The sequence below is a fragment of the Gambusia affinis genome, linkage group LG03 (genome assembly GCF_019740435.1).
Source record: "Gambusia affinis linkage group LG03, SWU_Gaff_1.0, whole genome shotgun sequence".
In the NCBI taxonomy this organism is placed as follows: Eukaryota; Metazoa; Chordata; class Actinopteri; order Cyprinodontiformes; family Poeciliidae; genus Gambusia; species Gambusia affinis.
In genome coordinates this window covers 14,941,097-14,968,362 of record NC_057870.1, presented here as the reverse complement: position 1 = coordinate 14,968,362, position 27,266 = coordinate 14,941,097, and the positions used below count along the sequence as shown (strand labels likewise).

At 40.0% G+C, this 27,266-nt stretch overlaps 5 protein-coding genes across 7 annotated transcripts; all 5 read left to right on the top strand.

Annotated features, from left to right (window-relative positions):
• The first annotated feature begins 303 nt into the window (after positions 1-303).
• bag4 (BCL2 associated athanogene 4) lies at positions 304-7,171 on the top strand. 2 transcript variants are annotated; one of them, XM_044112532.1, is made up of 5 exons: positions 304-613; positions 1,076-1,195; positions 1,369-1,590; positions 2,468-2,737; positions 5,594-7,166. In XM_044112532.1, exons 1-5 carry the CDS (start codon positions 536-538, stop codon positions 6,035-6,037), a joined length of 1,134 nt encoding a protein of 377 aa, XP_043968467.1. In that variant the 5' UTR covers positions 304-535; the 3' UTR covers positions 6,038-7,166. The 2 variants fall into 2 exon arrangements, with proteins under 2 accessions (XP_043968467.1, XP_043968468.1); XM_044112533.1 differs by having other exon boundaries at positions 325-613; positions 1,480-1,590; positions 5,594-7,171.
• Positions 7,172-7,587: 416 nt separating this feature from the next.
• Positions 7,588-11,177, top strand: LOC122828720 (dual specificity protein phosphatase 26-like). Its single transcript, XM_044112534.1, has 3 exons — positions 7,588-8,030; positions 9,151-9,362; positions 9,445-11,177. Exons 1-3 carry the CDS (start codon positions 7,852-7,854, stop codon positions 9,639-9,641), a joined length of 588 nt encoding a protein of 195 aa, XP_043968469.1. The 5' UTR covers positions 7,588-7,851; the 3' UTR covers positions 9,642-11,177.
• A 428-nt stretch (positions 11,178-11,605) lies between these two features.
• Positions 11,606-14,722, top strand: LOC122828717 (serine protease inhibitor A3K-like). 2 transcript variants are annotated; one of them, XM_044112530.1, is made up of 6 exons: positions 11,606-11,686; positions 13,136-13,760; positions 13,843-13,913; positions 13,994-14,187; positions 14,275-14,422; positions 14,493-14,722. In XM_044112530.1, exons 2-6 carry the CDS (start codon positions 13,142-13,144, stop codon positions 14,682-14,684), a joined length of 1,224 nt encoding a protein of 407 aa, XP_043968465.1. In that variant the 5' UTR covers positions 11,606-11,686; positions 13,136-13,141; the 3' UTR covers positions 14,685-14,722. The 2 variants fall into 2 exon arrangements, with proteins under 2 accessions (XP_043968465.1, XP_043968466.1); XM_044112531.1 differs by lacking the exon at positions 11,606-11,686 and adding an exon at positions 13,026-13,046.
• A 1,308-nt stretch (positions 14,723-16,030) lies between these two features.
• Positions 16,031-18,158, top strand: LOC122828838 (serpin A3-5-like). The gene is made up of 6 exons (XM_044112790.1): positions 16,031-16,127; positions 16,527-17,154; positions 17,236-17,306; positions 17,399-17,592; positions 17,675-17,822; positions 17,905-18,158. Exons 2-6 carry the CDS (start codon positions 16,533-16,535, stop codon positions 18,097-18,099), a joined length of 1,230 nt encoding a protein of 409 aa, XP_043968725.1. The 5' UTR covers positions 16,031-16,127; positions 16,527-16,532; the 3' UTR covers positions 18,100-18,158.
• A 956-nt stretch (positions 18,159-19,114) lies between these two features.
• carnmt1 (carnosine N-methyltransferase 1) lies at positions 19,115-26,692 on the top strand. Its single transcript, XM_044112789.1, has 9 exons — positions 19,115-19,292; positions 19,479-19,674; positions 20,660-20,826; positions 20,970-21,110; positions 21,326-21,504; positions 21,690-21,803; positions 22,441-22,544; positions 22,633-24,323; positions 25,415-26,692. The coding sequence occupies exons 1-8, from the start codon at positions 19,156-19,158 to the stop codon at positions 22,825-22,827; spliced, it is 1,233 nt and encodes a 410-aa protein (XP_043968724.1). The 5' UTR covers positions 19,115-19,155; the 3' UTR covers positions 22,828-24,323; positions 25,415-26,692.
• The last annotated feature ends 574 nt before the right edge of the window (positions 26,693-27,266 follow it).

The following is a 27,266-nucleotide window of genomic DNA, read 5'->3' as shown; positions in this document are numbered from 1 at the left end:
AATTTATTATTAAAATTATATAGTTTGAGTCGATTTTGGATTCTTGTCAGTTCTTAATATAGTCTGTTGAAGTAGATGTGCCACCAAAGATCGTTCATAGGCTATTGATATTGTACAGTTTCATAAGATTAGTTTAAAAAAAAAAGTATTTTGAGAAAAATATAAGTACAACAAGGTAGTACCGATAATTTTACATTTCTGTTATTGCAATGTAAACACATTTAGAGTACACGTTAGGGCTGATCACTCTGTAAAGATTTTCACGATGCCATAAAAATGCGTTTGAGTGAGACATCTTGATATTTTGTTTCCTCTTTGTTTGTTTAAAGGGACATGCCGGTGCTTCCCTTAGCTCCCCCTGACTATCGTTTCCTGACTTTAATCTGACGACCTGCACTTCCGCGAAGAAACCGCTCTGGGAATGCTGACAGTTTAAATAAGTATCGCTGTGCTAGTTCAAGATTTTTTGTTCTTTACAATGACAGATGACGGGACGGCTGGCCGCAAACGCACGTAGCTAAAACATCACCATCAAATGCAGTCAAATCTGAAACCTGACTGGCCCTCGGCTTGTAACTCGGGAAATAACCACGGAAACTGGAATAGCGCTATGGTGAGTGAATGAAAACAGGTTAAATAGTCATATTTGCTTTAAAAAACGCAACGTAATGTGTTTAATATCAAGAAAATAATACCTAGGGGAATTGGTGTATGATACCGAAGTGGCTTACGTAGAGAGCTGTTAAAGTATTAGCTGCACAGCTAACTGAGCTAGCTGGCATTATGTAATAGTTACAACTAGCTTGCTTGTAAAGCTCCTGTTCAGGTTTTGGCTTTTTCCCTAGACATAACCTTCATGTGAACAATATTTAATCTGACACGTGAGTAAATTTAGCTTAACTGCAGAGCATGAAGAGTTTGTCCTAAACCGGTCCAACCAGCGCAGTAATTGAGCCACTGTAATTGTTATATCAGATATTGTTTGTTTAAGGACAGGCAGCCTGACTATGTCAGCTACCACTTCCTGTTAAACATTAATGCACTGCTTTTTCTTTATGGCATATTGCATTTACAGGATGCTCCCCAGTACCCAGGTTACCCTTCACATTACTGGTATCCACAGTCTCACTCCACTGGACACTATGCAAACACTTATCCCTCCGGATCAGATGTTCAGCAACAGTACAATCCACAGGTACAACTCATTATGCAACACAACCCGACCTGCCTTGGTCGAAACAAGTTGGAGTTAATCTACTAATCTTCCTAAGTATCTCCTGAATGCTTTTCATTTGTCTCATATTTATATTACAACTACATAAAACTGCACATTTCTACAAATAGTAAATCTCTTTGCTTTGGTTAAAGGTAATGCCAGGAGGCTATCCAAACGGCCATGGAGTCTACAACACTGCACAAAACCAGTATCCAGCGAGTGGTTTTCATCCATCCAACCCTTTCTACTGTGCTGACCCCCAGAGAAGTTCCTACCCTAGCCAAGGCTGTCCGGCTGACCAGAGCGGTGGGCCGTCGGGCCAACCACACACCCAGCACCAGCATCATCATTATTCTGGTCCGCACTGTCAAGGGGTGAGATAACGTTACACTTGAAATGCACAAATCAAATCAGTTTGCTATCTAATTCTGAACTGTGGAACAGACAAGTAAACGGGGTGAGGAAGCTCCTGGATTTATAGCAGATTTGTGAGAAAAATATTGGATAACAATAGGGCTGAAACGATTCCTCGAGTGATTCGAGTACCTCGATTATTAAAATTCCTTGAGGAAAATTCATCTGCCTCGAAGCGTCGTTAAGTTATATTTTATTATTTAATACACCTATTCCGGCTGGGTTATTACTTGTGTTACACAGCTCTCTCACTTCTGCCTAAGTTGTTGATGGAAGCTAAGTGTTAGCAGCGGCCTTGGGGATTTTATTGAGTGGTGATAATGTCTGGGTCGTTTCTCGGGGAACCAATAAGCATCCTTAAAATGACTGGCACGATGCCTGGAGTATAGTAGTACTGCTGTTATGTTAGATTTACCAATGTTTTATTTTATCTTTTTTACCCAATTACTCGTAAGAATAATCAAAAGATTACTTGATTACTAAAATATTCCTTTACAACAGCCCTAGATAAAAACAAGGTGCATAATCCTAACTTTAGTTCAGATTTTTTAACAGCCTGAGGTAAGCTCCGTAGCGTTGTGCTGGATTTGCTTTTAAAGTTTGCCTGAAGGCAGCAGGTGAACACTTATGGACTGTATGTGAGGAGTCACATACAGTCCATAAGCATGTGACTATCCATAAGTATGAAGCAAGTCTCAGAAAACTGAGACTTGCTCCAGTTTTCTGCTTAGAGAAAACCTTATCCTTAAAGTCATATTGATTTCTAAACAAATCTATTAATCCGCGCAATACTGAAACGATGTTTTAAAAACCAACATGTGTTGGCTGCTCCCTCAGGGTCCTGGATACCCATCTGGACCATACTCCCACTACAGTGAAGGTGGACATGCTGTGCCTTCAAATCCCCCCTATCCCACTGGGCAGCCGCTCCATCCCAGCCCTCAGGGTGATGCTTGGGGACACACAGGGCCGTATGCTCCCTCACAGCAGCAGTGGCACCCAGGGCAGCAGCCTTCACAAAACCACTATGGAAATCATGTCCGTCCAGCACAACCTCCAGCATGGCCAGGAACTGGAACTGGTGCTCCACCACCCTATCAGCCCAAGGTAAGAATAACTGCAGTCAATTCGTTGAGATACATTCAGCATCTTGCCTAAATACTCATACTTATTTTGTCACATTGCGGCTGCAAAAAAAAGAGATTCATGCAGTAGCTCAGCTTATTTACTAAGCAGAAGCCAAATATGTCGAGGTTTTCAAGATTTGTTTTTCAAAGACATATTTGAAAATCCTGCATTTGTGTTTAGCTCCTCCTGCTCTGATATAGACCGCTATAGGTCAGACTTAAATGTTGCAGATGTTTGAAAGAGACTTAGGTTATACAAAGTATCAGAAGCTTTGACTTTTAAATGGAGAACTGTTCAGTCATCCACAACTCTTTTAAATTTGTTTTAAAGTGGGAAGGGGAAATTCCTTGTAAGATGGATGGAACTAAATAAAGGACGACGCTGGACGGAAACCAGTTGGAGACAAGAACAAACTATAGTGCAGTGAGGGTTCACTTTCTAAACATAGTCAAAACTACAATTAAATAGTTTTGATGAAAGGGTATTAATGTGTGAAACTCTGCAAAGTTCAGACTTTCACATCTTTGGCAAGATTTTTTTTTTTTTTTAAATCAAGCATTCTTCATCCAATCTGACTGAGTTTAAACTGTTTGCAGAGAAAAATTGGCAAAAATATTGTTTCTAGATGTGCAAAGCTTGTAGTTTCATACAGTAGCAGATATGACTGAAGGGACAGACACACCTGACTGCCGCGTCGGCCCCCTCTCTCTTTTCACACAATGGTTTGATCCCTTATCCTCACACGTGATTGGCCACAAGGTTGCCATACTACTGACCAAACCAAATCTCTGCTGCGAGCAGAGCGGAGCCACTGACACAGAGAGCTGAGCAGAAAAAGTCTCAAAACAAAACAAAACTGGAGGCGCTCGCTTGCGATCTTTCTCTTCCTCCTCATCTGGTTTCTCGCCTTCCATTTCTCACGTGGTGTGGTTGTTGTGCTGCTATGTTTGTAGCACAACGACCCCTCCCATACATTGACGAAGGGCTCTCAGTGAGGAGCCGTCGTTAATTTCAAAAAGCCGTCGCATTAGAGCCGTTACGTTCGCGACCGAAAGTATCCAAGATGGCGTCACGACAGAAGCGCTATGGTTACGTTAACGATGCTTGGGCTAATCACAATAAAAGGATGAATGCATCAAACTGTTGGCCAGAAAGCATACGGCTGATTTGTACGATTGTAAAGTGTTTGATACGTTGCTTAGCGACGGCGGTGACTATTGAGGGGGGAGTTTCGAGCACATAGTCATCTGCAGTAAATGTCCCAGGTAACGTTATACTCCTCCCCGTCCTGGTCATTGTATTAATGTTAGCGCCATACTGTACGCATAATTTTCATTTCAGGTCAGCATTTATAGTCGTATTCTGTAAAATTTAATATGGGTTCCGATGATACTCGTTTGTCAGAAGTACAGTTTGAAAATAACATGTAAACCGGTATTACACATTTTTCATTTGACCCACCTTTCTTCATTAAAATAATTTTCTATGGTCTGTTGTAATATTATAATCTTAAATGTCGTGTTTTCATTAGTAGTAAGCCTAAACCCTCCTCATTAATATAAAAGCTATTTGATGTCAGTCTGTGTGGTATTAATCTACATAATATTATTGACACGTGAGCTGAGTTAATGAACCTTTCGTTAATATTTTAATTTCTTTAATACGACTAGTTGTAGAGATCAGCCAGAATGATGCTCTTCCTCATTTTTAGCTGCCTCTTTCGTGGAGGTAAAATGGCAGAGACAAAAAGTAAACAATACCTGAGAAGGTGTTTTCCTCTGCTGGAGATGCCTTAAGTCTTGAAATGTGGCTGCACACAACCTGTTGTTCAAAAAGTTGCATTTCATGTTCGAATGAAATTCACTTTGACAGAAAGATTTAAGTCTGACTTTAAGTCAGCTTTAATTTTGTTGGAATCAAATACAACATGATGCATAATTTGAATTATTTTATTTCCTAACTCAATGAAAGTCAATAAGGGACTTATACTAGGCTAAATTCTAATCAATTCTCAGCCCTAGGTTTTAGTGTTGATTCAAAGGAACTCAGTGTTTCAGAAGTTTAGCATTTTTATGGAAGTTTGTTCCAGATTAGAGAAGCATAAAGACTGGATGCTGCGTTTCCATTTTTGATTCTGATTCTGGGGGTGCAGAGTACAGTAGAACCAGAAAACCTTAGTTGATACAACAGAAGATTTGTAATATATTTTTGCTTCTATGCCGTTCAGTGATTTATTAACTACCTAAAATATTTTAAAATCTATTCTCTGAGCTACAAGGGAGCCAGTGGCATGACTGGGATGGTGTGCTCTCTCTTCCTGGTTTAAGTGAGGAAATAAGCAGCAGCATTCTGGATCAGCTTCAGCTGTCTTATTTATCCATCCATCCATTTTCTGTACACTCTTGTCCCTAGTGGGAGTGGGAGGGTTGCTGGTGCGTTTCGGACGAGAGGCAGGGTTCACCCTGGACAGGTGGCCAGTCTGACACAGGGCATGTCTTATTTATTTTTGTCCCATTTTTTTTTCCCAACGGGCTAAATACAAATGCACGCTTTTTGAATTTTCATGTTTATATTTGTAAACAACAAGAAAGTTACTTATAATTGTTATCCCACTTAATTCAGCATCATTTGATATTGATTTATCACAGAAAATTGCAAACAAAATGCATTAATTTTGTTTTTCTAACATGACAAAATGTGAGAGTAGTGTGAATACTTTTGTATGGCACTTAAGATATTATTCTTTGTTCCTTTTTTTTTTTTTTTTTTTTTTACAATAATAATCTTCTAACTGCTGTTGTAAAGCTTAAACACTCTGTGTTTGTGGCATTGTAGGACCAACAGCAACAGCGAACCCCTCAGGTGGGACCTAAACCCAGGTCAGCTCCAGCCCCGAATCCCCCTAATGGAAAGCCCGCTGAAATAAGCTCACCTCCTCAGATTTACAGCAAAGCTGGGCGAAGTGATCCCAGTCCTTCTCAGCCCGAGCCCCAACCAGCAGCCGCTCCGGTCGGACCTCAGCCACTGAGCGACAACCCAGGGCTCGCCAAAGTCCAGCAGGTCATGGCCCGGGTTCAGCTGCTTCAGGAAGACGTTGATGAGTTCGTTGGGAAAAAAACAGACAAGAGCTACCGGTGTCTGGAGGAACTGCTGACCAAAGAGCTGCTGGAGCTGGACTCTGTGGAGACTCAGGGACAGGAGACTGTTCGACAAGCCCGCAAAGAGGCCGTGCAGAGAATTCAGGCCATTCTGGACCAGCTGGAGAAGAAAGCTTTCTGAACAAAACCTTATTTATCTGCCTATTATTCGCTTATTATAATTTTCTTTGCTCAGATCTTCCATGGTCAAACAGAGGTGTTTAGTCTCCCTCTGCAGAGCTGTAACAATATTTGCTGACATTTTGTCATTATCATTTAGATGAGGTAACGGACATAGACCCCCCCTGTCCCCCCACAGGAAAAGACACACCTCTGATTTAAAGTTTAAAAAAATCCTTTAAGGAATGTTTTGTGCTGGCGGTAAACATAAAACTTGTATATCATAAGTGACTTTCAGCCTCTGTGAGTGACTGAGCTCGCTACCCTCATCTTTTACATCATGCCCTCACCAACATGGCGCTGGGTCCTGCTGTTTGTGTTTATTACGTCGTGCCACACGTTCAGACCATCCTCAGGATATTGGGTCCGTTTTCATCCTGACCTTCTCAGGGCAACACATACTTCCTCGACTGATTACTGTAACATTTGCATGGTCATGCTGTTGTCCTCTCTTGTAACGGCTTTGGGACGCACTTAGTTGCTCATAGTCGCCTCCTCATGCCTCTGCAGCAGCTGGTGCAGTGTTTCTCTTATTCTCAGCCTTGCATGCACTGTAGTGTCAGATAATCACTCACACAGCCTGTCACTCAGCCAGTATTGTAGCAGATTTAGTGAAACACACCCCCCCGTCCCCCCTGAAGACCGCTGCCCTGATTCCTCCGGGCCACTGAGAGTGGAGACCTAAAATCAGACCTACATGTTGAACACCCTGTATTTCTCTGTAGAAGCGAAGGACAATGTCAGCAGTTCCTTTTTAAAAGTAGAGTTTTCTTCCTCACTTTTTCTACACCTGTGAAAGTAGAATATTACATTTTCAGTAAAGATGTATGCTTAAAGACAGTGTTAAATGCACAAGGGTTAAGTTGGAGTTTGTTCACTATTTTGCCTGCGGCACAGATTCTTGTTTGGACTGCACATGTGCACTGCAGGTCTTCGTCTCTACACGCCTCTCACCCCCCCCCCATCTCAAACATTCTTGTTTTTGTTTGAAAAATGAAGAAGAAAAAGTGCCATATTTGATATGGTGATTTTTATATTTGATCAGAAGGAGAATATTAAAAACAACCAAAAGGTTTGCATGAAAAATCATTTTTTGCATTGTGTTTTATTTTTGTTTGTTTTCGCTTGCGATACACGTTGCCAACAAAAGCTGGAAGTCTTTTCTTGATTACAATTCAGTCAATTTCACTTTTTTTGTTTTCCCTTCTTTTTATGTTCTTCACTGTTTTATATTGACTTGTATTACAGTTAAACATCTTCTATGAGCTACATTTATTTTTCTTGTTCCTGAAAGCAATTATTCAGTCTGATATATATATATATATATATATATATATATATATAAAGAAAATAATTGTCCTTCCATCAAGTGGAAACTTGCCCTGGAGCAACACTCTTCTAACCAGCTTTCACATCTTTAAATAGGCTGCTATTTTAATTCAAAAGCATAACGTGCAGCCCTGAAGGCTTGAAGGCATGCAGCCCGGATTTAATGCAAGGGTCAAATGTCCTGGCAACACTCAAACATACGGTGTCGTGGTGAGTAAATCAGAGAAGAAGAAGCTCGAGACTAACGCCACCTGTGGTATTCACTCTGTTGTGTTTGACACACAGGCTTCTGAGGATTTCCATGGATTATATTGTTAAACATCAGTGATATTAAGCTTTTGTGATTTTTTTTTTCCCCCAGTCGGTTCAATTAAGTAGTTTATAGACAGAAAAAAAGGGTCACTTTTCCACATCTGAAGTCGAGGCGTCTTGGGAAAGGAAGAAGCGATGTCTTACACGTCCAAGCTTCCCGCTTCCTGGAATGATGAACGACCACGTCGGAAAGTGGAAATCGACCTGAGCTCGCCTGGTTTGGCAGTGTTTGAGCTGGAAAGATTGCTGTTCACAGGCAAAGCCATCATCAGCCATGCAGATGAAGTGTGGCCGAGGCTTTACATCGGGGACCAGTAAGAACCTCATCTTTTCCTCTTGTTGGAAAAATGTTGCTCACTTGCTTTGAACTCTGTTTGAATCAAGTGTGCGCGTGAAACGGAAACGGCTCGTAAATCAGTTTTAAAAAAAACAAAATGGGTAACATAAGAGTCGTCGAGCTGCCTTTCCCGTTGGATACTTACACCGACTCCAGCTGCGGTATGTGAGAGTTTCCACTGACACCAGGCCATGAAGGCATACCGCAGCGCCAGGCTATTTTCCTTATGCGTGCCTTAGATGGTCTACATATCACTCAGTCACTATGTTGCAGGCTTAATTCATAAAATAACTTTAAAAATACTTTGTATTTTCTTTTTGGTGGAAGATCATGTCAGAACATTACTTCTGTTATGAATTTATTAGGTTTTATTTTTTTGGTTTGCTTTCCATTTCACACAACATGCAAAATGATTTTTTGATGCCTCTACCATATTTCCACATATACAAACTAAAGATTTTATCCAAGCAAAACGGCTCTAACTCAGATTTAATCCAGAGCGTCTTCAAATAAGTTTTGCCACAGGTCTTCACATTGACTAGGCCATTCTAACACATGAACATGGTGTGATCTAAACACATCCATTATACCTCCGTCTGTATGTTTAGGAGTTTTGCATCCTGATGGAAGTTGAGCGTTCAGTCAGTCTCGATTCTTCTGCCACCTCCAACAGGTTTTCTCCCCAATTCTGACCTGGATTTAGCTCCATCTACCAGCATTCCCACAGCATGATGCTGCCACCATCACCATCGATTGCAAAGAAGACAGTGATTTGTAATGTTTAGTTTTCCATTTCTTTTGGCTTTCTCTCAGAATCACTGTTATTGGGCAAGACTGTGTGCATAATCACAGAATTTGAATTTGATGATTGTTGAGGAGTACAAGAGAGGCAGGAAATCATAAGAAAATCCACTTGCTCCTTCTTGAACATTTTTTAATTTTCTGCTGTCTGTTTGTCCAGGCGATTATTTGTCTGTTTTAAATTTAAATAATGATATTAAAAAAAATTTCACAGAGGTTTGACCATATTTGGTCTGTTGTCCTTAAATTTAATATGTTGTGTATTTTTTTATTATTATTATTATTATTATTTTTAGAGACAGCGCAGAAAACCTTGCGGATCTGTCCAGGCATCGCTTCACTCACGTCCTGAATGCAGCTCACAGCAAACGAAGGGGGCAACCAACCACATACGAGCAAATGAAGATCACCTACATGGGCATTGAGGCACACGACTCCTGCAACTATGACATGAGCATCAACTTTCAGGCTGCGGCAGACTTCATCCATGGAGGACTGAACACAGGAGGTAAGACGGCAACCGCTTACAAACCATTGCCGCCACTTTCAGAAGAAATGTACTAAATTTCTCGTCTTTCTTTGAATCTCAGGGAAAGTTCTGGTGCATTGTCACGTGGGAGTCAGTCGTTCTGCCACCCTGGTGCTGGCTTACCTGATGCTGAAGCAGAAGCTCTCTCTTGTGGAGGCTATTTGTGCTGTGAAAGACAATCGGGGTGTGATCCCAAACAGAGGTTTCCTCCGACAGCTCATTAAACTGGACAGGCAGCTCTTTGGCAAACATCATTAAACCACGAGAAACCACAATCTCAAGAACCTTCAAGCTCCCGCAATCTGAAATCAGTTCATTTCTTCTGGTCTGGACTTGATGTGTGCAAAGACGAGATCCTAAAAACAGTTTTTTAAGTTTTTTTTTTTTTTTATTACAGACATTCAAAACTCTCTAAAATCCCAATGTGAAAACTCATGAAGGTTTTTAAGTAATATGTAACAATCCACTTCTGTAACATAAAGACACAGTTGATATTTGGTCAGAAGGTGAGCGTGTTAGCTGATATCGTCAGAAAAAAGAAAAAAAAAAACTCTGTGCCCCACCTTCTAAACTTGTGTGTTACAAAATTACATGTGTACACTAACTATATGCTGTTTGAAATAATTGCACAATATTTAAATATTTTCAGGAAAGAAAGTTTAATCAAAAATTAAGCCACACTGTCATTGGCTGTAGATTCAGGTTTTTTAGCTGTCCATGAACAAAACATCTATTTTTAATCCACACAGTTTTAATGTCCAGAACAGTTTTTCTATTAAGTGCATTGTATTTTTACTGTGGGGATTGTGTATGCTAGTCTTCACATATTTATCTGCAGAGAGCATAAAATGTCGTTTTTAGAGACTATTTCTGTATCACAGCCATTCAACCACTTCAGGACAAACCTCCATACCATAGTACCTTAAACTTTTATGAAATGATACAAATGTTACTTAGTCATGTTGGAAACTTAACTTGTTCTTGAGCTGGTTAAGTTTTTTTACATTTAATTAAGCGTGCATTAGCACATGATGCTCTCCAAATTATGTCTTGTCAGGACATTTATTTTTGTACTCAAACTTTCTTTTAAATAGTCGAAATATAAGACTTTTTATATATATCTGAGTGACAAAATTAAGTTATTCCTCGACAATAGTGCCACCTGCTGGACGGAATTGCTTAAATCTTTGGAGATAAATTCTAAAGAAAAATTGAAACTTTTTCTGTTGTCCTAAATGTTACACTTGCGATGTTGGATGCAAAGGTATAGTGACAAAATATAAGATATATTCTTTGTTAATAATGTGACTGCAATACCGACAAGAGCAATGGTGCAAATTTGCTTTTGTTCACGACAAGCTTCCATCTCCGTTTTCCAACACAAACCATTTATCTTGGTTTAGACTTATGCACCAAAGAAAATCTGATTAATGAGCAATGGCAAAATTTCTTTATTCTGATACCTTAGATGTTTTGCTTTTAAATCCAGCTTTTTTGTCTTCTGGTCAAAAATTATACTTTATCCCCTACATATAAAAGAATCCAGAAATGAGACTAATCCCTTTGTGAAAACCCCTGGAGGTCTATGATCTCCTAAAATCAAGTTTTGCAGGACAGTCCAGTTCCGGTCCTCAAGAGCAACACTCCTACACTACAAGCTGCTGACGCTATTTATGGGTAGAATTGCAAACTCAAACATCTGATGTTCTGACTTAAAATTTCAAAGTGAAGTCATTCTGCTGTCTTTGTGAATGGAACACTTTGTTCTGCAAATAAAAGACATTTCAAAGCATATTCTAATGAAATTTTTTACAAAAGACAAACTAAAGATTTTTATTGGCTTCTTTAAAACTTAACTGGATTCAGAGCCATGTGTCAAGCCCAGTGTTATAGATCTTTTCCTTTGTCTTTTAAGCTCCTTTTTAATCTGCGGACACGCCACAGAGTACACAAACATGTTTTTGTATGACTGATGCCAGGCATACATAAACAGACTGAAACTGATTAGACACTCCTTGGAAGGTACAGATTGCAGAGAATGAAAAGCTCAACTCTCACTACGATGTTTGCCTCACTTGATTTCATCCATAAGGCAGTGTTTCCCAACCCTGGTCCTCAAGGCACATTTTGCTACATGTTTTAGAGGTTTCCCTGCTTTAATGTGCCTGATTCAAATGATTGCAGTTCAACAAATGCCTGTTGATCAGTCATCAATTGAAATCAGCTGGACTGAAGCAAGGAATCACCTAAATCATGCAGGGCAGTGTGCCTTGAGTACCAGGGTTGGGAAACACTGCCATAAGGTGAGCTAATTGTGGCCACAGTGCTGGATGGTGAATGTAACTCTGTATCTCTTTCATTTGTATGGCTTGTAACATTTGATCCTTTTTCAGTGTCGAAGCCTGCTTTTATATATACATATATAACCAAATCCCATTTCTCAAGGCAATTTACACTTGGGTTCTGGTCGGGTCCTGAAACTGGTTAACAGACCTGGTGGAGCACAGAGACGAAAATGAATGGACTCCAACTCCAGTTTAACCCTGACAGGGCAGTTCAGTCTCCTTCCCCCATAAGAAATGATGTTTTTGTAGCTGAGGATCAGCTCAGAAGCCCCTGCTTTCAGACACTGCCTTCTCCACATTGCACGCAAACCCTCTCATCTACCACTAGTGAGCCCATGGGAAGAGGGACCCATGTCTCACCTATGTGTGAGATATAGGTCACCATCACAGTGACCTATAGAGGCCAGGCTTGGTTCTGGAGTGGGGCCCCAAGTGACCATGGATATACCTTGTAAGGAGTCTTTAGGCTGCTCTGTCCATGCACCTCGGACCAGTTTGTCATGGGTGACTCTACCAGGGCCATGAAGCCCTTCACAACACGACTCCTGATCAGAGACTCAATCCCTCAACCACAATAAGTGGGTGCCACATGGAGGGGATGTGAGATACATCCTGAGACGTTGATGCACTTGTGAGGCTAACCTTTTCTTTTCACAGCAAAATCTCTTCCTGTTTTGCTGTGATTGGTCATCTACTCCACTAACACTGGTTTTACACATTCAGATTGGAACTGATCTCTTAAGGCACTGGGTGTCTCTTAGTAGAGCAGGTATATAATGTACAGAGGCAGAGGTTCTTGTAGCTGTTGTCTTGGATTTGGTTCCTGGTCTCAAGCTGTTTGAGTATCTATCGCTTCTCTTTCCTCTTTCATGACAAGTTGCTAAAAAAGATGAATGCTGTTTAATTTTCTTTTCATTTCTAAGATAAAAGTGTAAAGCTTTCAGGCTGTATATTTCATGAAGAAAAATTCTGAACTGTGAGTTTATTAAATGACCTGTGTCTTAGATTTTGTGTCACTTCTTCACAAGCTCAGTTTCCCATAATGATTATTGATTGGTGCAAATTATACAAGAGACTCCATTACTCCTAAACAGTGTGTGTGCTGTTGTCTGTCCATAAAATGAACAGCTGTGCTGAGAGTCTTCTGTGAAAACAATTTAGCAAAGTACCTGCTTGAAAGTTAATCTGAGCTATTTTTTTCCCCCCCACTTAACTTGACCGGTTTGAAAAATCTATGCAGTTGTGACTTGAATAACCCACCATCTTTAAATTGGATGTCTATGATTAGACAAGTGGAGGACAGTGAAGTCTCCCGCAGGTGAAGAAAGAAAATGGAAACTTGGCCTCATGTTTGCTGGCAAATATCATGCAAACTCAAATGAATGCAGTTTTGACCCTCTGTTTCAGATCGTCATGGTGTCTACAACTGTGGTTCTCTGGACCTTCTTGACAGTGATCTGTACAGCAAGAGGCCATCAACCCACAGAGCAAGCTAAACAAGCCACAGACCTCTCTGCAGACATCAGTGATGACAAACTCTTATCGGTGTCCTCGGCAAACAAAGAGTTTGCCTTCAAACTCTACAGGAAGTTGGTAGCTCATGCTTCCTCTAAAGGCCAACACATTTTCTTCTCCCCAATCAGTGTCTCTGCTGCCTTGGCTGCTCTGTCTGTGGGGGCTCGAGGAGCGACTCATCAGCAGCTGTTTTGTACTCTGGGCTTCAACAGCTCCCAGCTAACTCAGACAGATGTAAACACTTCGTTTCTGAAAATCATTGGAAGTATGGCATCCAAGATCAGCCAAGGCACTGCTGTGTTTGTCGACAACCTGTTCACACCAAAGTCTGAGTTCCTGCATGTCCTGAAGCAGTGTTATTTTACTGAGGGCTTCAAGATTGACTTCACTAACCCTGTAGAGAGCGCCAATACCATCAATCGGTATGTATCTGGAATGACCAGTGGAAAAATAACTCGATTAGAAAACCTGGATCCAAGCACAGTCCTTTATCTCCTGAGCAACGTCTACTTCAAAGGTAAATGTCTTGTAGCAGATTAAGGGTCTTCATTTTTGACTCTTGTTTTTTACCCTGCATGTGACCATGTCTGTTCAAACAGGAATCTGGGCGACCCCATTTGATCCAAAGTTGACTACGCTAGATTTGTTCAGAGTGACTGAAACCATTGAGGTCTAATGTCTAGCACACAAAGCAGCTGAAAGATGTACTTTTCTTCAGCATCCAGTTGACCAACTAAACGTCTCTTTCAGGTTCCAGTCCCGATGATGAGGATGGAAGCTGATGTGGCGACTTATTATGACGAGGCCATTGCTACAACAGTCCTCCATCTGCCCTTCAACAACTCTTACTCCATGCTGCTGCTGTTACCTGATACCATGGAGACACTGGAGAACAAGATCAGTCCTGCACATATCACCAGGTGGTTGCAGCGGATGAAACAAAGGTTGGAAGAAGCTTTATTGTGACACCTATTTACTTGTGCACTCAGCTCTGTGGTTAATTGCCACCCCCCTTTTTTTTCTAAACGTAGTAAGTACAAGATCTCTGTTCCAATGTTCTACATAAAGACCTCCTACAAGCTGAATGATGTGCTGACTGAAATGGGAATGGCAGACATGTTTGGGGATCATGCAAACCTCAGTGGCATTGCAGATGAACAGAAACTGGTTGTGTCTGAAGTAAGCAATGAGAACAGAAGAAAACATTCTTCCCTGTCAACTGTTTCTGACTATTTTTTTGTGCTACTAGGTTGTACATCAAGCAACACTGGATGTTGATGAGACTGGGGATACTGCTGCAGCTGCTACTGGTGTTGGCATCTCTTTTTTCTCTCTCGTAACCCCGGAATTGAAGTTTAATCGTCCTTTTATAGTGATGGTCACTGAGGTCTCTGCAGAAAACATAATTTTTATGGGCAAGATTGTAAATCCAAACATCTAAGATTGTTTTTACATCATGAATAAAAAGAGGTAATCTTTCTAGTGTCTCTTGTGGCTGTATGGAACACTTTGAGCTCCAAATGAAGGGAGAGGGAGACGTAAAATGAACTTCAAAGCAAGCAGTGGTCCAAATTGGTTTTACAAGTTTGCAAAACCAATTTACAAGTTTGTAAAACCAATCTGGACCACTGCTTGCTTTGAAGTGGTGGTTTTATTTTCCTCTAAAAGATTTGCGTCTGGGTTTCAAAGCATAAAACTGACACTAGTTTTGGAAATCCATCATTTCAAAATATTCAGACTGGATTTAAATCTAAAATTTTGCAGTTTAAAGGGTCCTGAAAATATTATAAACTGCTCCCAGTCAACCAATCAGAGCCAGGGGGCTATCTAACTATCTATCTAACTGCAACAAATAAAAGCAGACTGTTCTAAAATACCAAAATATGAAAGTTCATATGTGCAAGTTATCAGTATTGGACCAAAGAAAGCATGGCAGTTGCAAGCCTTTAAAATTGTGATGCTTTTGATGGGTCAGACACAAAAAATTGTAACAGCAGCTGCATTGAGGGTGGGGGGCAATTAAATTTTTTGTCAGGGGGCCCAAAATTCCTGGCAACGCCCCTGAAGACAGGAGCCACTGTTGCAGCTGTTACTGGTGTTGGCATCTCTATTAGCAGTGCTTTCTCAGCCCCGGAGCAGAAATTCAGTCGTCCTTTTATAGCAGGGGTGGGCACTCCTGGTCCTGGAGGGCCGGTCTCCTGCAACTTTTAGATGCATTTTTACTTCAACACACCTGAGTCAAATAATGAGGTCATAGAATGACTCCGGAGAACCTGACTGCACTTGGGAGGTGATTCAGCTGTTGGATTCTGGTGTGTTGGACCAGGGAGACGTCTAAGAGTTGCAGGACACCGGCCCTTTAGGACCAGGAGTGCCCACCCCTGTTTTACAGTGATAATTACTGAGCATGCAGCAGAAAACATCCTTTTTATGGGCAAGATTGTAAACCCAAACATTTTGGGTGTCTGAACACTTTAAATTAAAAATCTCGGTGGCCTCCTGGTTAAAACTTTGAGTTGCAAATTTATTAAACAATAATCAGCCTGCTAATAACTGGGGTCTTAAGCTTGGTGCATATTTTCTTGTAAAGCAATGAACCTGTTCTATTCAAAGTGCAAGGAATGACAGTAACTACAAATATACTCAGTTTTCCAGTTGACAGCTGCAGTTTTTAGTTTTTTGGGGGGTTTTTTTATTATTGTTTTTCGGCTTTGTAAACCTGAGGCCATGATTGGTCAGTGACTGACTCACTGCTACAGTTCATGTAGAACAAATAAGTCTGGACAGAATAAACAATATCAAAGTTCATCCAATCATTGATATAAACAGGCTCTGTCTTCACCCAGCCTTTAGTAGGTTGGACAAACTGAACAGCCAGGAAAGGGTAAGTACTTCAGTTTTTTACAGAAAAGCTCATCTTAAAAGGTATGTTTGTCCAGAACATTAGAGGCTGTTTTTGGTAATGTGCTATTCCTTTTAAAATCCAAATTTGCAAAGAAATTGTAGGAAACGGCTACATTTGTGTAGTATTTGTCAGTGTCTTGAATGTGTTAGAGTTAACATATTAAAATATTGCCATTTAACCAGATCTGACATACAAAACATAAAAATCACTTTAGTCCAGGAAACCATCTGTATGGAATATTGCAGGTAAGTTTCATAAATCATGAAACTCCAACCAGTAGAACTAAATGAATAGGCGTAGAGACTTCACTTTGCTTATGTGCAATAGCAAATATTGTGTAACCCAAAAATAAACATCACTTTTGACCCTTTGTTTCAGTTCACCATGTTGTCTGCACCCGTTGTCCTTTGGATCTTATCAGCATTGGTTTGCATAGGAAGAAGCCATCATCACATAGGGCATGGTGAGAAAGCCCAAGACACCACTGCAGACGATGGCAACAACAAAATCTCACTGGTGACCTCAGCAAACAAAGAGTTTGCCTTCCGTCTCTACAGGAAGGTAGCAGGGCATGCAGCCTCCCAAGGCAAAAACATCTTCTTCTCCCCGCTTAGTGTCTCTACTGCCTTAGCTGCTTTGTCTGTGGGGGCACGAGGTGAGACCCATCAGCAGCTGTTTCGTGGTCTGGGCTTCAGCAGCTCCCAGCTGGCTCAGACAGATGTAGACCAGGCCTTTCGTACGTTCTTTGCAAACACCTCTGAGGACATTAGCCAAGGCACTGCTGTGTTTGTGGGCAGCATCCTCAAGCTAAAGCCTGAGTTCCTAGATGCCCTGAAGCAGTCCTTTTCAGCTGAGGGTTTCAGTGTTGACTTCACCAAAACTACAGAGAGCGCTGATGCCATCAATCAGTATGTCTCGAATAAGACTAATGGAAAGATAAACAAGCTGGTTGAAAGCCTGGATCCAGACACAATCATGTATCTTCTCAGCTACATCTACTACAAGGGTAAAGGTTCCCTTCTTTCTCCTTCATTGTGGAGGATTTTAGTTGGTGGGGTTGTAATATATCTGCTTTCTGCTCAAACAGGAAAATGGGAAACTCCCTTTGATCCTCGAAATACCAGGCAGGATGTGTTCAGAGTGGAAGAAAACACTGAGGTTCAAAGTCATAGAATCAATCATGGAGAGCAGATCGGAATCATATTGAATTCAATTTACAACTAAGAAGCTCTCAATCTTTTATTTTCCAGGTTCAAGTTCAGATGATGGAAATGGAAAAAGATGTTAATACTTATCATGACAAAGCTATCAACACATCGGTTCTCCACCTGCCTTTCAACAACTCCTACTCCATGCTGCTGCTGTTACCGGAAAATATGACAAAACTGGAGAACAGTATCAGCCCTGCACGTGTCACCAAATGGTTGAAGTGGATAAAGAGAGAGTAAAGAGATGCTACATCAGGTTTCACTTCAATTTCTGTCAACTCTTGGCAGATGAGTCCTTTAAAACTGTACTTCTTTCAGGACGTACAACATCTACGTTCCCAAGTTCTCCATCAAGACCTCCTATAAGCTGAATGATGTGCTGACTGAAATGGGAATGGCAGACATGTTTGGGGATCGTGCAGACCTCGGCGGCATTGCAGAGGGACAGAAACTAGCTGTGTCTGAGGTAAGGGAGTGGTGCATATGAAAACATGTCCTTGCCTATACTGTTGACATTTGACCCACTCTGCTTTGATTGTGCTGTAAAGGTTGTACACCAAGCCACGCTGGATGTAGACGAGGGCGGAGCCACAGCTGCAGCAGCGACCGGTATAGGCCTTATACCTCTGTCTTTCCACTACGTCCCAGAGCTGAAGTTCAACCGTCCTTTCATGGTGATCATCACTGATCGAACTGCAGAAAACATGCTTTTTATGGGCAAGATTGTCAACCCAAACATCTGAGAGAAGACCTTTTGTTTAAGAACAGTTTTGTCAGTACTGAATACAAAGAAAATACTTTCTATGGTGTCTTGTTCTCATTGCATTCACAAGTTATATGTAACCAGACTCTCATTTGTATTCGAAGTTACTTAATAAATAAAAAAGCAATACAGGACAAAGTTAAACAATATCTGATAGAATTCTGAGATTTTAAATAACAATCACCAGGAAATCTTGTTAATTTACTGCTTTCAATAAAACAGCCACAAAAGTGCATATTTACCTGGATTTGCACAGCAAAACATTTTTCAAACAATGCTCGTAAATGGCAAAAGTAGTTATAGAGTATTTTGAAGGACCTAACAGCCAGTCAAGTTTCAATTCCCCATGCAAGACTCCTTGCCATTGCGTTCCTAAATCTTTAAAATGTGTGTACTCCCTAAGATTTTATCAGTTGACTTTCTTTAAAAGTTTACATAGTGAGGTCGTGTTCATAAAAAATAAAAGGATGTAATCTATAGGAAAAATATTGCTGATCTTCTCATTACTGTCACTTTATGTGGAAAGCCATTTATTGGTAAATTCTAACTTGTTTGATATTCTTTCCATTTTAATGTGATGGAATAAACAGCGCTCTTTGAGATATTGGGATAGTTTTATGATGTAACCCAGAAACTACTTGACAACAATTTGCCAATTTATATTCCAGTGAACTTATTTTACCAGTGAGGTGTCTTATGGTTGTCTAATTTGGTTGCTTGGGATTTTATTATGATATATGTCTCTATATACTCGAAAAGAAGAAAACTGCGCATCATTCTTTAACGATATAGTTATATTGTGTCGTGTGTTGGTGTGTCCCATAGTTCCCGTTGTAATACGTTGAAGTTTTTGGTTGGAACATGACAAAATGTTGAATGAATGTCGTTGCAAAGCGTTTTAAATTCAGTTCACAGCTGCAGTTCCGGTTTCTGACTGTAGGTGACAGCAGTATGCGATGTAGACGTTGATTTACAGAATCACACGAAGTAGAAAATAGTGGAGCAGTGATTGGATGGCCACCGAACTGTTTCAAACATGGCGGAACAACGGGCAGCGGACCCGCACAGTGGAGCACATTATCAAAAAGAAAGAAGAAAATACAGCGCGGAGGAGGAGGCCAAGCTGGAAAGGCAACATTTCTGGAGAATAATAGATGCTTTTAGGTCTTACAGGTACAATAGATATATTTCACAATGTAAAAAGCGAGACAGGAAACTGCCATTTGTGTTGATACATCATAATGTTGATGTTTTGCTAACAAGAAAACGACAGAGGAACCACACAGCAACCTTTCTATAACATATTGCTTCAGTTTAGTTTATGATCATTTTGCCGTGTTTTTGGTTTCCTCGCACCAGGTTCCACGTCCATGAGCAGGTCAAGCGGGCTGAGCGTCAGTTTCGGAGCCTGTCACAAAGGCACCAAAGGGTGCTGCCAGGTGTTTTATCCAACCTGGCCCGGATCAGGCAGTGCGCCGAACACAACCAAGAGATTCTGGACGCCGTCGTTCACAATAGCCTTCACATGTTTGAAAACGTGGAGTATGGGGAGAGGGTAGGTCCCAAATTTAGGGTTTGCAATGTTTCAGCGGAACTCGGAGTGACACCTTGCCCCCCATTAAAAAGTTGGGTGGGCGAATTTAGAGAAAAGCATAGATCAGATACACTGATGACCGCTCCATAAACAGCCAAAAGATTTTATTATACATACATTTTTTTGTAGCTTACACTTGTTTCATTTTGTAACAAGTGTACAACACTTGTAGGTTTGTGTGTGTGTGTGTGTGTGTGTCAACAAAAGATTGCGACTTGTTTTGTTATTAGGTTTTGGAAGTGAATGAAAGGTAACATAAGTTTATATTCTAGATAACTTTTACATTGTTTATTTACATTGTTAATGTTTTAATTAATTAATGATAACAATTTTATCTTTGATTACTTGACCAAAACAGTAAAAATTATGTTTTTACTGTAAAAAACAGCAGCAATTATGAAATGCTGCAAACTCCATCGAAAAAACAGAAGTGCTCCAGACTACCAAGGTGCATCTGGAGTAAGTGATATTGTGCTGCTGTTCTATAATAGTAAAATGGTATGTTTCAAAAAGACTCCTTTCTTCCTCCAGTTTTCTTCTGGACATCTTGTTAAATCATGACTCTTTATTGAGGGTCTGGTAACATGGGATTTGGTGGTGAATTCCTTCTGCTGGTCTGGAGCACTTATGGTTTATTGAGCAAATTTTCTGTGTTTACATTTATTGTTTTTGCTATTTGCAGCATTTGTCCTTTTGTTTATATTTCCTGTGGTTGCAGCATTTTTCACTTGCATTTGAAGTGGGGTTTTTCTAAAATACTGGATGGAATTTTTTTTAGGACAGAGTTAAAAACAAAGAAAAATGCGTCAGCTTCACTCGAGAGGGTTGAGTGTTGGAAAATGTTAACTCTGAGTTTGCACAAACTCAGCTTATTGTCCCTATCAAACTCCTCGTATATGCTCTTCTCTTAAAATTTGCTTCTGTTCTTTCGCCTGTATTTTGTCAGGAGGATCCGAGGAAGGCACGGCCATCCACTACATTTGACATGGACAAACTGAAGTCCACCATAAAGCAGTTTGTCAGAGACTGGAGTGAAGCAGGCCAGGCTGAGAGGGACTCTTGCTACAAACCAATCATTCAAGAAATCCAGAGGCTCTTCCCTAGTGACCAATAGTAGGAATTTTATCTGCTCACTTTCACATCTACATGCATGTGATTTCAGCAAATGAACTCTACTGTAAGATGGTTTCAACAGACCATATTTTGAACAAACATGTCAGTGTTTTCTATGTGATGTGTGCATTTTATTATATCAGTGATGTGTCTAAGGTGAGCGTGCTGATTCCTGGTGCTGGGCTTGGTCGACTTGCCTGGGAGATTGCTCGGCTGGGATACTCATGCCAGGGCAACGAATGGAGCTTCTTTATGCTTTTCTCCTCAAACTTTGTTCTCAACAGGTAACACATCAAATACATCCACTTAAGTTCATTTAAATAAAGTTAAGTAAGTGACATTATCGTAACTCCTTTTTTTCTCTCGCTCAGATAAATCTTAAATTTAAATAATTTGGACCTTTTAAAAGTTCTGAAAAAAGTTTTATCATTTAACTTAGTGAAACGCAGATTATTGCTATATCCTTGTTTTACTGACGAGTTTGAATGTCTTTGCTCAGATGTGAGGAGGAGAACGCTCTGACCCTGTATCCCTGGATCCACCAGTTCAGCAACAACAAGAAGTCTTCCGACCAAACACGGCCAATCAGATTCCCCGACGTTAACCCCCAGAGTCTGCCGCTAAACACCGACTTCTCCATGGTAGCGGGGGACTTTGTGGAGGTTTACAGTGAATTGGGTATGCTAAAGCTGATGTGGACTCTGTCGGATTTGTTGTCAAATGTTAAAATCAATTTGGTTGATTGGTAGTTCAGATAACTCAGATAAAAGTGTTTTTTTTTAATTATTTTTTAGTAAAAGATAAGTAAATATGTGTCTAAGTGGTACTGGACATTACCTTGTGACATCATGTGTTCCTCTCAGAGTGCTGGGACTGTGTGTCAACCTGCTTCTTTATTGACACCGCTAATAATGTCTTGGAATATGTGGACACAATCTGGAAGATTCTTAAGCCTGGAGGCGTATGGATCAATCTCGGTGAGTCTTCCTTGTTAAAATATAACTTAGCTGCACTAGAGACATTCAGAAACACTAGATTTTATATTTAATAAGCACATTTCTGACAAAACTTGAATGAGCAACTGTTTATCTTACACATGATCTTATCAGTGTTTCAGATCATTGTGGAAAATTGATCTGAAACATTGATGCATAATACACATACATAATGTTCTTTACATAGAACGTTACATTAACTTGAATGACTATAATTCAGTTTCTTCCCTTTTAGTATTTTATTCTTAGTATTTGTAACCACTATTACTTTAGTCTTCTCAGGATTTATGTTTGAGTTTTTATTGCTGCTGAATAGCAAAAAAAACCAGACAAACAAAAAAAACAAACAGCCAGGTAAGAAATTCATTATCTCTGAGCCACTGTCTTTATTCTGTACATGACAATAAACCTGTAGAAACTTGCTTGGGAGATTTCCAGGATCGACTAAGAAGATTATAATTTGAAACATATCAAGTGTGAGGTTATAAAACAATAAGGTTGTTCAGAAACAGTTGACCAACTATGCTAGTGTTCTATCACATCTCTGTGTTTTTGGTTTCTGTGTTAAACCTTTTAAGATCTTTTTAACGTAAGACTGTCATGTTCCTATGTTTGCAAGGTCCGCTGCTTTATCACTTTGAAAATATAGCCAACGAGCTCTCTATTGAACTTAGCTATGAAGACATCAGGACAGCAATGATAAAATATGGCTTCATCTTTGAGGTAAATTTGCTTTATACAAATGTTTGTGCATTCCTTTTGCCTTGAAAACAATCATTGTGGTAGAAAAGCAGTTTTATTTCTGTCACAGGTGGAGAAGGAGTCAATGCAGACTACCTACACTGAGAACGAGTGCTCTATGCTGAGATACGTTTACGACTGCGTCTTCTTTGTTGCCCGGAAACCTACACTGCATTTTAACGGTCAAGAAGAAGAAGATTTACTACAAAATTCTCCACCAGCTGCTAAGTCGTCCAGGCGAGAGGGCAGCAACAGGCAAACGTGACATAAAATTCCTACAGAAGCTCAACCACCAAGACAAAAGCAATGTGGACATGTTTTCATTTTCTCCCTAAATACGCCTTTTTAAATTGCCTCTCTTTAAAGGTGCTTTCAACATTAAGGTATTTTGGTGAAGTTGCACATCTGAATACAGCTGAACATTTGGATTGTGCTAAGCAGGCATGGACCATGAGACCTTAATAGAATGATAGCTTGGGTGAAAGAAACCTTGTTTTTACAATAATAGTAATGACCCAAAACCTCAAAACAAAAATGCAGCTCACTGTCTGATTTGTTTTAAATAGCCAAATGTGTGTGTCTTATAATACGGTAGTTGGAGAAGTCTAGTGGCCTCCTTTCAGCCAGCTGACCTGCAGTGGGAGGGAGAGAGAGATAAACGGTAAAATGACGGACAAATTTAGCAGTTTTTGAAACCAGCTTTTTAAAACCTTGATACTGGTAACTGGCCAGTGGTATCAAACTTCGTGGGACTGCAATATCAGCTTTAAAAAAATTGGTCATCGCTGCATTTTTGATCATGAAGTTATAAGATTTATCAGACGCAAATAGTATGTTTGTTTTTATTGGTTTGTTGTGAACTCCGATCCAGAAGGTGTTCACTTTGTTTGGCCATTGGGTCTCACTCTTAACTTATTTTACTTCACTGCCTTCCCTTGCCACAGTTTGTAAGTATTCACGTGTGCCTCTGCAACTGAATTACACATTTTGTAATTTATTTATTTTTACTTAAATCAGCTGTATTTACATCGGTCACCGTTCAATGTTTAAGCTGTGTAGCTGTCATCATTATTTTCTTTGAAATAAAGCCAAAAGTTTAGAGGAAAAAAAAAACTAAATATGAAGCAAGATTTTCTAATTATTTTTGCCTTTATTTCAACTTCGTTAATGGCACGCGGAGCAGTTTTGTAGTCACCAAAGGAAGAGGAAAGGCGGTGGGCGGGCTTTAACTTGCGGAGCTCTGCCATGATTGGTCCTTTTGACAGCGGCTGTTGTATGTCACTACCGGTCTTCTTTTTTTCTGCACTTGTACTGCACGTATTTGTGTGAAGCTTTTAAAAGAAAGGAGATTTTACTTTTGCTACTTGTTATCGCTGATTCTCTCACAGACTTTTGATGGCTAAGAGACGCGCTGAAGAAACTGTGCTACTCGGCTCTCCCAGTAAGAGAAGGTACTTCCCTCCCATTTACAGTGTTGACATGCAGCTGGAGGGCATGGCTTCAGTGGGAGGTGTGAGTTCCCCAGCTCTACTGACCTTACTGGGGAGTCGCTGCAGAAAAAGGCCCCTTTATTTCGACAACGATGAAGGATATTCTTGTCCAGCGATTTCACCCTCGGACTCTGGAAAGCATGCAAAGGATGTTTTGAAGACTCCATCTTCTAGAAGTTTCCCGGACGGCCGCAGGTCCTGCGCACTTTCAAGAAATAAGCGACCGCGAGAGGAGAGCGTCGGTTCAGACACCGTGAATGCAACACATAAAGTAGGTTTGACATGGTTTGACAATATTTAGCCGATAGACGTTACTCTCCTGAAAGCAATTGATTATGTGATGAGAATAAACTGCCACTAGATGTCGTCATTTGCTCACATTTTAATACTGCTCATCCAGCATGACCTGAATTTGAATGTGATGTTATATTTTCATGACGGCTGCATCTTTGTGAATTAGCATAACAATATAAAATAATCTTGTTGAAAAGCAAAACTCGGATATCGCACAAAATTCATTACATTCAGATACATTTAAAGTGTTTTCTCTTGATTTGGATAAAACTCAAAACTCCGTTTCTTAATATAAATGAAATACAATTGGAGTAAAAGACCAATATATGTTTCTTTTTAATACAGAAATGGTATTTTGTGGTTTACACAATAATGGGGAAAACTGACAACAGTTTTCTAGCAGACAGTAATGCTCATTGCTAAAATCTGTTAGCAAAGAGTATGTCTGTTTACATACTAGTGCTGTATTTATGTGTATTAATAGAAAATTGACACCGCCTGATTGCATCCATTCCAGTCTGAATTGATGCAGTAAATCAGGGGTGCCCAAAGTCAGTACTTGAGGGCTGGCATCCTGCATGTTTTAGTTCTCTCCTTGCCTTAACGCACCTGGATCAAATGATGGCTAGTTAGAAGGCCTAAGAAGAACATTGACTTGCTGAAAAGGTTGTTGGTACTACCAGGGGGAGAACTAAAACGTGCAGGATGCCGGCCCTCGAGGACCGACTTTGGGGACCCCTGACATTCAAAAGGAGGCCCAAAACAAGTACTAAGTGCATGTAATGTACGCTATTACTGATGGTCTTTTGCACTGTGGTAATTTCCTAATAAATGACATTACATCATTAATTTTTACTGCAACCCTATCAGCAAATTTACCTGAATAAACATTCGAAATTTGTCGCTTTTTGTGATGAATCTGTGCAAGTTTCACTTTTGAATTAAATTAGCAAGAGAAATAAACTTTGATAATTTTCAAGATTCATCTGTTCAAGTTTTCTTGCGTCTTTGCTTTTAGTACTATCAAGGTTTTTCTAGATGCTCACTTGCCTTTTCTTTTTCTTTCAGACTGCTGATGAAGATGACACTTATAACTCTTTTCAGTACTGGAGGGTCCCCTTACCTGAACTTGACCTTTCACTGCTAGATGAGTCTAGTGACCATTACCCAAAAAAAGACAAGTTCAAAGAGAATGACACAACTGCAGATGCAATGGAGACCTGAAGATGATGAACACCTGATGTGTTTTATTACCTGAGCAAACAAACCCTGTAAATCCCATAGACATGTCACATAATAGAGCTAAAGTCGATGTCTTGCTGTAGGATTTCGGTGACTTTCAGATGTTTTGTGAAGGAGCTCTTGGTCATCCTGAAGCTTTATGTTCAATGGGTTTTGTAAGACCCATTGAACAAAACCCATTGTTCAATGGAAATGTTCTTCATTTACATCTCTGTCCTTTTTTCTGCCAAATTTTAGCAGACTGTGACGCAGTGAGTTTGTCAGATGTGAAAAGGAGCTGATTACCTTTCAGTGCTTTGTATCTACTGTACATCAACTCACGCAGCAGAAGGAATGTTTTGTACCAGCTTTGACAACTGATAGGTTTAAGTAATTTTCCAGAATGTACTTGCAGGGTTCTGTGCAGTCTGGAAAATTACGGCTTTTGTTTTCAGTATTTTTCAGATTTAAATGCATATATCTCCCAATAGTCTCACTTTTATTCCTTCTTCCTCTTGTCCTTCCTCTTAGATAATAGTGTCTGCAGGTTCTGTTTTCTAAAGACCAGTCACAGCAAAAATATCTGCCATAATGTCATTGTGAAGTTTCATGCTTACGCTTAATAACTATCAGAAAATGGATGGCAAACTCTGGTAAGACGCACAATTAAGACATGAACAAGAACCCTATGTTTGTAGTCTGCTGCAAGGAAAATGTGGATCTGGTCCCCAAATAAACATCTCTCAGCAGATGTCGGTCTGAGTTACTTTGGCTGGATCAAGGAGCAGAATCTGTTATATTTTATAAACCAACTGGTCCACATGGACGTGTTGGTAACAATGTCTTCAGTAAAATTTCATATGAGATTTGAACAATTTTTTATCTTCTGGATTTATTAAGAAAAAAGAAAAAATGTATGTAAACAAATGGGTTTGCTTATTTAAGGTTTTAAAAAAGTTCTTGTAGGTTGGGATTATTGAAGCCTCATAAAGTGCCTGACTGGCACTATGCAGCATACGATAAGCCTACATTACCCCTCACCAACTTGTTGCTGCACACTGATTACCAGTGGGCTGAAACAAACCTACTACTTGCAAAAGAAAGTAGTAGGGTGTTTAGAAATATTTCTGGTTCTGAAAGGTCAGGACTGACATGTTGTGGAGACTAAAGGAGCCCCACTCACGCTTGTTAAGGAATTGCTGCAGTTCAGTTGGTAAGTTGCGATCTGTTTGGCAAACTGTTTTAAATAAGCTACTAGAGCATCCTTTAGATTTTAGTTTTGGATTTTTCTGCTATTAATATGATACAAAGAAGCAATCTTGTTTTTACCCAGTTATCACATTGTGAGGATCTAAATGACTCGCATCTAGTTGGGAAGAATAGATTCAGAGTTTCATAAATTGTTATAGGTTCTGTATTATTTATTTTCCAGGCAAGTAGAGCAACTTTGTATCACAATCAAGAAACTATTTCACCTTTAGTTGTTGCAAAAATGCTGCATATATCAAATATGACTAAAAATAAATTTGATATAATTAAAACCTTGAAATTGGGCCTCTGTCTCTTTAAAAACTCCTACTCTTTTTGACACTCCTTTTGCTTAGGAAGTCTTCACAACAGCTCCTGTATTAATCTCTTAAAATCTTTCCAGCGTTGCACCAAGAAGTAGCTTGTATGATGAGCTCAGTAGAGTTTCACC

Excerpts from the sequence above, each read along its gene's own strand:
- bag4 (XM_044112532.1), top strand. The coding sequence starts at position 536 with ATGCAGTCAAATCTGAAACCTGACTGGCCCTCGGCTTGTAACTCGGGA. Across the intron at positions 1,196-1,368 it reads AGCAACAGTACAATCCACAG|GTAATGCCAGGAGGCTATCC; the intron begins GTACAACTCATT and ends CTTTGGTTAAAG. Across the intron at positions 1,591-2,467 it reads CTGGTCCGCACTGTCAAGGG|GGTCCTGGATACCCATCTGG; the intron begins GTGAGATAACGT and ends CTGCTCCCTCAG.
- LOC122828720 (XM_044112534.1), top strand. The coding sequence starts at position 7,852 with ATGTCTTACACGTCCAAGCTTCCCGCTTCCTGGAATGATGAACGACCA. Across the intron at positions 8,031-9,150 it reads AGGCTTTACATCGGGGACCA|AGACAGCGCAGAAAACCTTG; the intron begins GTAAGAACCTCA and ends TATTATTTTTAG. Across the intron at positions 9,363-9,444 it reads TGGAGGACTGAACACAGGAG|GGAAAGTTCTGGTGCATTGT; the intron begins GTAAGACGGCAA and ends TTTGAATCTCAG.
- LOC122828717 (XM_044112530.1), top strand. The coding sequence starts at position 13,142 with ATGGTGTCTACAACTGTGGTTCTCTGGACCTTCTTGACAGTGATCTGT. Across the intron at positions 13,914-13,993 it reads GAGTGACTGAAACCATTGAG|GTTCCAGTCCCGATGATGAG; the intron begins GTCTAATGTCTA and ends CGTCTCTTTCAG. Across the intron at positions 14,188-14,274 it reads TTGCAGCGGATGAAACAAAG|TAAGTACAAGATCTCTGTTC; the intron begins GTTGGAAGAAGC and ends TTCTAAACGTAG.
- LOC122828838 (XM_044112790.1), top strand. The coding sequence starts at position 16,533 with ATGTTGTCTGCACCCGTTGTCCTTTGGATCTTATCAGCATTGGTTTGC. Across the intron at positions 17,307-17,398 it reads GAGTGGAAGAAAACACTGAG|GTTCAAGTTCAGATGATGGA; the intron begins GTTCAAAGTCAT and ends TTTATTTTCCAG. Across the intron at positions 17,823-17,904 it reads AGAAACTAGCTGTGTCTGAG|GTTGTACACCAAGCCACGCT; the intron begins GTAAGGGAGTGG and ends TGTGCTGTAAAG.
- carnmt1 (XM_044112789.1), top strand. The coding sequence starts at position 19,156 with ATGGCGGAACAACGGGCAGCGGACCCGCACAGTGGAGCACATTATCAA. Across the intron at positions 19,293-19,478 it reads GATGCTTTTAGGTCTTACAG|GTTCCACGTCCATGAGCAGG; the intron begins GTACAATAGATA and ends TCCTCGCACCAG. Across the intron at positions 20,827-20,969 it reads CTCTTCCCTAGTGACCAATA|TGATGTGTCTAAGGTGAGCG; the intron begins GTAGGAATTTTA and ends TTATTATATCAG.